This window comes from Pollachius pollachius, assembly GCF_949987615.1.
Source record: "Pollachius pollachius genome assembly, chromosome: 1".
Lineage (NCBI taxonomy): Eukaryota > Metazoa > Chordata > Actinopteri > Gadiformes > Gadidae > Pollachius > Pollachius pollachius.
The window spans coordinates 37306139-37316138 of NC_136934.1; the positions used below are offsets into that span (position 1 = coordinate 37306139).

Sequence of the window (10000 nt, forward strand, 5' to 3'; positions counted from 1 at the left end):
TATGTATGTGTGTGTGTGTGTGCGTGCGCATTTCAGTGTGTGTGTGTGTGTGTGTGTGGGTGTGTGCGTGTGTATGTGCATGTATGTATGTGAGCAAGTAGCCGGAGAAGATTTGATTGACAGCAACAAAAGGGGGAAGAGCTGCCAAGCAGGGAGCATGAGTGGACGTTGCTTTGCAACAGCAGGGTTGGGTGGGCGGGGCTTCCGAAGGGCAGCAGTATTCTTAACAATTGGGGGGGGGGGGGGGGAGGGGGGGTGAAGCAGCGGTATAGGTAGCGGTGGCAGCAGAGTGGTGGTGAGGTTTCTGTTTTTCAGCAGCCCAGGCAGCTGGTTGGCAGTGTAGCCGTGGCGGCGATGGTCTTCAAGACTGGGTCGGCTGGTCTGGTTGACGGTTGGTCGGTTTTGCTGGTTTGTTTGACATGGTAACCCGTTTGGTGCACTTGATCAGCTGGTGGAGAGCCAGGGGGGAGTCGGGGTAGGGCGAGAGAAAAGGGGGCGGGATCCATAGGGTTCTGGGGCGGGGACTGGCTCTCCCTGGCAGCGTGACTGGTTGAAGGGTTTGGTTGGTTGGTTGGTGGTTGGAGGGGGATGGGATGGGGGGGGTTTGCGGCGAGTCGTGGGGTGTGGGGGGGGGGGAAGGGCGGTCTTCACATCATGTTGTTCTGCAGGGAGTTTACCTCGGAGGAGTTCTCCTCGCCGAGCACCTTGTGGTTCTCGTGTTTGGGGGTGAGGGAGTTGTGGATGTTGAGGGAGTCGTCCTCCCTGGGAGAGGCCTTCACCGGGTCCTCCAGCTTGTTCTGGGAGCCAGGATCATCCTGTTTGTGGTGGAGGTGGAGGTGGAGGAGGAGGAGGAGGAGGAGGAGGAGGAGGTGCGGGGGGGGGGGGGGGGGGGGGTGGGGGTGGGTGTAGAAGGTATAGTTAGTAATTGAGCATGCGAAAACATCAGCATGGTTCAGATGGTGAGATCTACTTAGAGGAAGTAAACCTCAGCATGTAGGCTCTCCGGTTCAAACCAGATTCACAGCCCTAACACTGGCTCAAGGTGGATCCTTGCTGCCAATTGAATGAACAACACAGAGAAAACCTTTGCCGCAATAACTGTTACGCAGTGTGAGTGAACAACGACAACATCATCGTTAGCTTAAACGGGTTGTTGTTCAAGCAATCCTTTGAAATGTTAAAGATAAGGCTAGGTCAAGGACAGCAGCAGCCCATATTCTTATATGATTTAATATTGCATCAATGTCAAACCCAGTGTTTACAGTGTTCCTGTCAGCATGCTGCAGCGCACAAAACCAGGTTAAAAATAAGCCGCACGTGGTTTTGTTACAGAGGAAACACTGGACACAGCCCTCATGCTTGGCTGCCACAGCATGTTGGGTTGAGAGGAGCTAAAGGCAGCATGAGCCACTCCGCCCCCCTATCCCCCCTATCCCCCCTCCCTCACACGCCCTACACCTCCTACACCCACCACCCAATTTAGTGCTCTGGTCCACCTGACCATGGGGAAAAACATGCACATCCACATGCAAGCAAGGCATGTGGCATGCAACCACCCACCCCTCCCCCCTTGCCTGACCCACCCACCTGCTCACCCCCCCACATTCATCCCTATATCCCAGACCCTTCCCCCATGAATCCCCCATAATGCTCCTCTCTGTTTGAAACCATCTCAAAATTTGAATAACAAGAAAATCTGCACGCTGCTACATGGTGCGTTGTTGTTTTGTGTGGAACCACCATCGTACAAACCCATGCAGGCCCTGTGAACATAATGCGTTTATAGGCAGCCACTGATGTTCTTTAATTGATCTGTACTTAATTAAGGCCAGGGGAGGGGTGTAGAGTGCCGAGTCATTATTAGTGCATGGCAGCATCGACCCTGCTGCACCACGGCATTCTGGGAAGTCTAGCTGTGTGTCTGGTGTGTTTACAGACAGATTGGCACACACTCACACACTCACATAGTGACACACGTGCGTGCCTTCATACAGACCTGGACACACGTGCACATGTGAGAGAATTAAAAATGCACGCTCGTGCACACAATCAAACCCAGACCGACACTTGTGTGCACAAATACACAAAACAAAAATATAAAACAGACGCTCGCACACATAAGCACATTCAGAGACACACACATACAGATTGACATTGAGAGGCTGACACCTACCAACTATACACATCATTATTTGTACAAACACACACAGACAGACACATGCACACACACAGACACATGCACACACAGACGCACACACACAAACACACACACACACACACAGACACACTCATACACACACACACACACACAGACACACTCACGCACACACACACACACACACACACACACACACACACACACACACAAAGACACACACACTAAAGGGCGGGGCCAGTCACCAACATAGTGCCCTGCCTCCTGTAAGTGAGGGGCAGGGCTTGAACGAGCACAGAGGTGAGTTGGGAGGGTGGGGGTTGAGAGAGGCTAATTACCCAGGCGTCTGGAGCCCTAGATAGTAACTTCAGGCAGGACGTGTGGGTACGTCACTTCCATGGTTACGGGGTAGGGCCCTTCTGTCCTCCCGTCAGCATGAAACTGAAAAACGGTTTGTTTGGTTGTTTGGTTGCGTGTGTGTTGGGGGGTGAGGTTGGTTTTGGGGTTCACAGGCTGTTTAGGGGGGAGACTAGGTGCCTGTGGGAGGGTGAGAAAGAAGGAGGGTGGTGGTTTTGGAGTTGTTTCGGGGGAGGTGGTGGTGGGGGGGGCGGGTCGGGGAGAGTGGGTGGGAGGATTGAGAACAGATATATATATATTTATATACGTTTGGTGAGGATGATGATGATGATGATGATGATGATGAAGGCACAGGTACTAACTTCCCTCTTGATCGTGGGCTCTGTTTTTATTGTTGTTGTAAATAGTTTATTTATGAGTTATTTTGCCCTGGTTGGGGTATAGGTTTGACATCTTATTACTATTTTATTAAATATGGTCTGATGTTTCTGGTCCTTTATTTTTCAACTGTTTCAACTGCAGCTCCTACAAGGAGTTGCCTGCATCTTAACACAAACAAACACACACACACACACACACACACACACACACACACACACACACACACACACACACACACACACACAAACAAACGTATAGGATGTATTTGACATTAACAGATTATGCTGGACTTTATGAACTGTATGTTTTATGATAATCTTTAAAAGATGCATTTCTCTTTTATTTGATCTGTATATACGTGATTTGGGTTTTTGATTAACTAGATTTATTTTTGAACAGATAAAAAAAAGGAGGTTGACCTAGCATGAGCCATGCATAGGCTTCCTTGTTATGAGTTAGCCGAGGTGGTGCCGTTTGAAAATGGTTCATGAACTTTGAAATCTGGGCTTTCCATTGATCTCTTTGATTTCTATGACCTTGGAGCCCAGGTTGCATCTGCAGTCTGTCAAAGCTTGCTTAGTGAGTTTGGCCAGAGGCTAAAGGGGCTGAAGGCTAAGGTGGCTAAAGGCAAAATTGGTTGAAGTCCATTGGCAGGAGAAGGGCCTTTGATTGGTCCATTGAGGTGGGGTAGAGAGAGTGCCGGACACGACCACCTTACAATGAAAGCCTTTTGGAAGATGAGAGGGGGCGGGGCCATCTGGAGGGAAGGGGCGAAGCTCTTACCTGGCAGTCGGACTCCTCTTTGGTCTTACACTCCCAGGTGTATCTGCTCATGGTTTTCTATGGGGGGGGGGAGGTGGCAGGGGGTAAAGGGTTACTCTCCTGATAACCATACAAGACCACCTCACACAGATTGGAGTGAGAGAGCCAGAGGGGAGAGGGAGTGAGAGAAAGAGAGAAGTAAATCGGGAAAGGAAAAGAGAAAGGAGCAGAAATCGATGGGCTAGAGAAACTGAGACAAAGATGCAAAGACAGAGATATCAGAGAAGAGTGGGACATAGAGATGCCCTTAGAGAAATCTTATATATATATATATATATATACAGAGAGAGAGAAAGAGAGAGAGAGGGGGGGAGAGAGAGAGAGAGCGAGAGAGAGAGAGAGAGAGAGAGAGAGAGAGAGAGAGAGAGAGAGAGAGAGAGAGAAAGACAGAGAGAGAGAGAGAGAGACAGACAGACAGAAGGAGTGACTTTCTGCCAGTGGTTATTTGATATTCCCTGTTCTCTGTGGTCCCTTAGCAGAGCTGTGAAACCATCCTGGCCATACATGGACTGAATTCTGCAGTCATCCTTCGGCTGCGAGCCCCCACATTAGATCTTGGTTAGGATAGACCTGGCCAGGTCTGGCACCATATTGACACAGACATTAGGACAAGACCAGACTGTTAGCAAGACAGGGTGTACTGAGTGACGCTACGGGCTATTTGCTATATTGGTATGCTTTTATAGATTATTTAAGATTTGTTTCGGGAAAACTGGGGAGGGTTTGGTTTCGGTTGGTTGGGTAAGTTAAATATTTGTTTGAAAAATGGCACTATTTGTTAGTAGACAGACACAGGTTAAGAGTTGTAAATATTTTTGATATGGTTTAGATGTTTTTGTTTGATTAACAGATGGTTACATGGCGTGTGGAAGGGTTTTACAGAAGATGATTGAGCCTTTTAGGATTTATAGGTTGTAAGAAAGGAAGGAATGTACTCTTATATTTTTTCTAAATTGCACTAAAGGTTATTTGTTCTAGTGAAACAAAAAGCCTGTAATTGCCTTTGCTACCTGTGATTGATAGCAGGGTAATATTAATTAAATAAAAATGATATTCCTCTGATGGAGTTGTTTGAGGGTGGTCCCACATCATGACAAATCCTAAAACAATTAGACAAATTAAATGTCTGTTGTAGGCCTTTAACTAACCATGCTGCTACAACGATAGCATCAACGCTACTATCAACTACCCATGCTTCGATTAGTTATATACCCAAGCTGGTGCTCTGCTGCTAGGAAACAGATAATCCTTGCATCTCAGAAGTTTATCCAGATCAGAAAAATTTGTCCCTTTGCCCTCCCCGCCTTAATTCACTGTTAGCTTAACCTAATTCACCTAGCGGTCATAGTGCCTTAGTTTGGTGGATAAACTTTCTAGATCTTTGTAAACCAAGAAAGCTCAGTTAATCATTTTAAGTTCAGCATTGAATATCCTCAACCAGATGGTATTAAGAATTACTTGGATTTGAGTGATCGTTGTCACTGTTTCTCCAAAGATCCAAGAAGGTTTACCCAACCAAAGTAATCAATATAGCCGCTTGTGAATAAGGACAATAGCAGCAAAATCAGAATGGTGTGCCGAGCTCTGTTTCAAGGCAGCGTTCAGGATAAACATAGCTGAGGTTGGGTTGTACATACACACTGCAGTATATTGTACATACGCATGCAGTGGCAGAGGCGGCCCCACCCATCAAAAAAGGCGCATGCTAGCGATAGGGAGTGCATGCCATGACATACCGATGCAAGGAGTGATTAGAAGGGAAGGAGGCAGGTTAAGGAAGGTTTCGAGGGGGGGAGGGAGGGGGTGAGGATAGGATGCCAGGAAGGAATTGAGGCAGAGGGGGGTCTGTGGGGCTGTGGTCGGTCACTGGTTGGGATAAGAGCCGGTCTTGTGTAACTGTGATTCAGAGGAGTAATTGTGATTCAGATGTCAGTGTTTGGTTGTTAATGCGTACCCATTGAGGGGTCAGGAGTAGCACAATGAAACAAGCTGAGTCTACGGTAGGGCTTTCACGAAGAAAAATCATCTCATTGTGTGTGTGTGTGTGTGTGCTTTTGTTTTGACAGTAGCAAATCAATAAGGCGGGTCAAACAAAGAACACTGTGGACGCGCCGCAGCGTTGCCATGGAAACAAGATGGCTCCAGCTCTGTGGCAAAGTGTCGCGGCTTCCCGCGCCGCATAGAGGCTGGAAAGGCATGTGAGCCATAGGCTATATTTTGTGTATCCATAAGTCTGTATCTTTGTGTGTAGGTGTGCACACCGTGCCCTGGAGTGGGTAACGACCGGGCTGACGGGCATGCCTACCGCACACGTACGTGCACATGTGTGTGGAGCGTATTTATAAAAGTGGATCTATCGGTATCAATAGCATTGTTCCTCATTCCCTGACTGGAGACCGGGCCCAACCATCGAGATCCACAACCCCATTCCCCCACAGGGCCCCTCCTCCCTGGCCCCCCAGCCAGGCACCCCCAGGACCCCCGGCCTGCAGGGGGAACGCAACCGTCAAGTGCATGCGTCAAGCGAGCAAGCGAGGGAGGGCGGGAGGGGTTGCAGGGAAAAAGAGGTGAAGAGAGGAGAGAACCACGTTACCTGACAGATAATGTTATCATAGTAAGCCAATGCACGGGCATGAGGGACGTTAGGGGGGGTGTCGCACAGTTTCCTTACATTTGGGTGGGAGCCCTCAGCGATGGTGGACAGGGAGAAATTATCATTGTGCTGCTCCGAGGAGGGCCGGTACTTACTGCTGGTCGCCGGGGAGACGAGGAGGAGGAGGAGGAGGATTGAAAGATAGTAGAGAGATGTGGGGTGATTCACAGAGGAGGAGGAGGAAGAGAAGAGGGGAGAAAGGCAAAGAGAAGAAGCAAAATGAGAAGGCGACAAGAGAGGAGAAGTAGAGGTGAGAGGATTGTGGAACAGAGGAACACAGAAAGAGTAGGAAGACGATTTGGAAAAGTGATTGGGAAAAAGAGGAGAAGATTAGAAACAAGTCGTAGTGGAGAGAAAATAAAGAGTGAGAGAGAGATTGTAAAGACGATGGTAGAGAAAAGAGAGAAGGGAGGATGACAAAGGGTATAAGAATGACAAGAAAGGACGAGCAGCAGAGAAGGACAGACCGAGAGAGAGAGAGGGGGGGGGTGAGAAGATACAAAAAAATAGAACGAAGAGCAAAAAATGTAAAGGAGAGGAAATTTGAAGACAGGGTAAGGTCAGAGAACGGAAGAAAGGGATGGGTTCCATTAGGTGGGCGCAGGAGAAGAGAAAGAAAGGATGAAAGATGAGAAGAAAAGACAGAGAGAGAGAGAGAGAGAGAGAGAGAGACAGAGAGACAGAGAGAATAGGGATATTGACCAGACAGAGCAGACATAGGAAAACAAGATGGAGCAGCAAAAAGGAGGAGAGAGGAGGGAAGGAAAAAGAGAGGGAGAGATTAGACAGTTGGAAAAAGACAACAAATTTAGAGAAGGTGGGGGGAGGGGGGAGAGGGGGGGGGAGAGAAGCAGAACATAAGCATTAGTAAGACAACGAATGTTCACATGGCAATGACAAGGACAAACACATTTCTTATTCTGTGATGCAACAGACTCTTACTTGGTTATCCAACATGAGTGCTGCTTGTTTACCTCTTCAGCCCACATAAAGACATGAAGCGCCCATTACCGTGCCCTGCTTTTAAAGCACAGACTCACGGTCACTATTGTAGATACATAAACAGACCTTTGAGAATAGCACACATGCAAACCACACACAAGCACACTCGCAGTAAAACCAAAACATTTTGAATTAGTCACAAGACTGAAGAGAGAACTGTGGTATGTGGAGAATTGATTTGTTCGGAAAATATTTATTTTTTTCGTTCTGACTTCTTGACAGGACAAGAGGGTTGATCTGGGTTGTCTAAATGGAACTCGATTGCTATGTAAAAAACATTTCCCATCCGTCTTGTCCTTCGATCCCTCCTCTCCTCAGCTGCCCCTGATGGATTCTGGTCCTTGAGCCCTGACTCTGAATGCTTCCTCTTGGGAAGCTCCTCATAATTTCTCCCTGTTCTCCCCCCCCCCCCCCCCCCCCCCGCTCCTCCTCTAGCTCCTGATCTGATCTATACTTCCAGAGCACCTCCTCCTCCCCTGCTCTATGCTTGGAGGAGGTGAAGTCCCTCTGCTCCACATGCAATCGCTCCTATAATGTATTTATATATACATGACATAATATCTCATATATTATATATAGCATGTATAATGTATATTGCATGAACAACGTGGTTGGTTAAAGATAATGAGCTATAGATAGATAGAGAGAGGGAGAGAGAGACAGCGAGAGAGCAAGAAAAAGAGAGAGAGAGAGCGAGAGAGAGAGGGATAGATGGTTGACCACAGGACCACAGATTGCCTCTGAATAGGGTTTTTGAGGATGGTTTTTGAGGATGGTGTGCACACATGTGTACGTTTGTATGTGTGTCACAGTTCGTGTGACAGTGCAGTGGTTTTTGTGCACAATGATGGACGAACTAGGTCGGATCTTGATTGTGACAGGGAACGTGTGTTTCTAACCTGAAAAGCACACAAACACACACACACGCCAGATGGAGACAAAAGTCGAATGTATTAATGAGGCTTACACAGACAAACACACACACACACACACACACACACAAACACACACACACACACACACTGCAGTGTGTCCTGCTGAGTTTCTCTCTGCATAATCACTCAACTCTGTTTGCTTCCCGCCTCCTTCCTCTCTCCTCTGTTCACACGTTCATCTATCCATCTCTCTCTCCTCTTCACTTCCTTCACACTGCCACCCCATCCCTCGCTTCTACTGGACATCCATACACACCCACACCCACCCACCCACACACACAGACACACACACACACACACACACACAAAAACACTCACACCCAGGCCCTCACATACACACAAGTAGATGCCCACACACATGCGCACACACTTACATACGAACCGACACAGACACACATGCCCGCACACACACTGGTGCATGCACACAGACTGTACATACATCCCCATACATGCACGCATTCATGCATGCATGAGCAGCTATATGCATAAAGAAAAAAATATATCCATATTTCGCATGCGCCTTGGCTCAGGCCACACACGTGAAAGCACCCATGCATGAACAAGCTCAACATTGAGTGTGCGGGCACACTGTAATGCGCACATGCACACACACACACACACACACACACACACACACACCCTCAGGTCGCACAGCTGTATGTAGGTCAACCCCACCTTTTTTCTCTCTTTCCCTCTCTCTCACTCCCCCCCCCCCCCCCCCCCCCCGCTCTTCTCCCGGTCTGCCCTACTTTCGGAGTACCAATGACATCATCATCCCTTTTCTTTTTGCTAGCTCGCGCTACAACTGCATGTGCGTGGACCGCACTAGCGCTACAGCTGCCCAGCCCTTCATCACCGTCCTCAACTCCATGCTCCTATTTGCCGCGGCCGGCGTTAGCCGTCCTCCTGGCGGATATAAATAGCTTCAGCGTGGGATTCTAGTGTTGGAGCTTGGAGGGCTGCATTAGCATTCTGGGCTCGTGCCGCGTCCGCCGAGCTCACCGTAGCGACGGCTCTGTTGCTAGGCAAAGAGCCGTCTTTGCACCATGGCAGGTCTCACAGCCCTCAGCCCTTCGTTCATCTCTTCATCTTCTCTCTCTCTTTTTCTCTCTTGGTTTGCCTCCTCTATTGATATCTATTTCGCTATCCCCCCCCCCCAGTTGTTTCCTTTGTTCTCCCTCTCTTCATCTGTCCACGTCATTTTTTTTCCTCCAGTTGTTTATCTGCAGTACACTGCACCTCCTCCTGCTGCTCTTCCTCCTCCCCTCCTTTCTCCTCACACTCCTTCGTTAAGGCATTATTGCTCAATCATCGCCCACACTCACCTGTGTCACCCCTCAACACATTCCACTTGAGGCTACCCCACCCTCCCCCACGCACTACATCTTATCCACTATATTTGGCCATTATTTTACACTCTCCGTCTCTCTCCCTCTCCTCCTATCACTCTCTCTCTCTTCCCCCCCTCTCCTCCTGTCACTCTCTCTCTCCCTCTCTCTCTCATACTGTTTCTCACTGTCTCTCTCCCTCTCTCCTCCTACTTTTTCTCAATGTTTCTCCCTATGTCCATCACTCTCTTGCTATTTCTCACTATCCCTCTCCATCCCTTTTTCCCTCCTAGTCTCCTAGTCTCTCTCACTCTGTATTTCTCTATCTCAATCTGTCATTACCCACCTCTTCCCACCTCTCACCCGT

The 10000-nt window shown here is 48.5% G+C and overlaps 1 protein-coding gene across 1 annotated transcript in view; it reads right to left on the reverse strand.

Annotated features, from left to right (window-relative positions):
• Nucleotides 1-647: 647 nt before the first annotated feature.
• cspg5a (chondroitin sulfate proteoglycan 5a) overlaps nucleotides 648-10000 on the reverse strand; it is a gene marked incomplete at both ends in the record, with an annotated part of 29720 nt that continues 20367 nt past the window's right edge. Inside the window, 2 exons of the mRNA XM_079746609.1 lie at nucleotides 648-815; nucleotides 6309-6465. Coding sequence (XP_079602735.1) covers nucleotides 648-815; nucleotides 6309-6465 — 325 coding nt within the window. The remainder of the gene's footprint in view (nucleotides 816-6308; nucleotides 6466-10000) is intronic.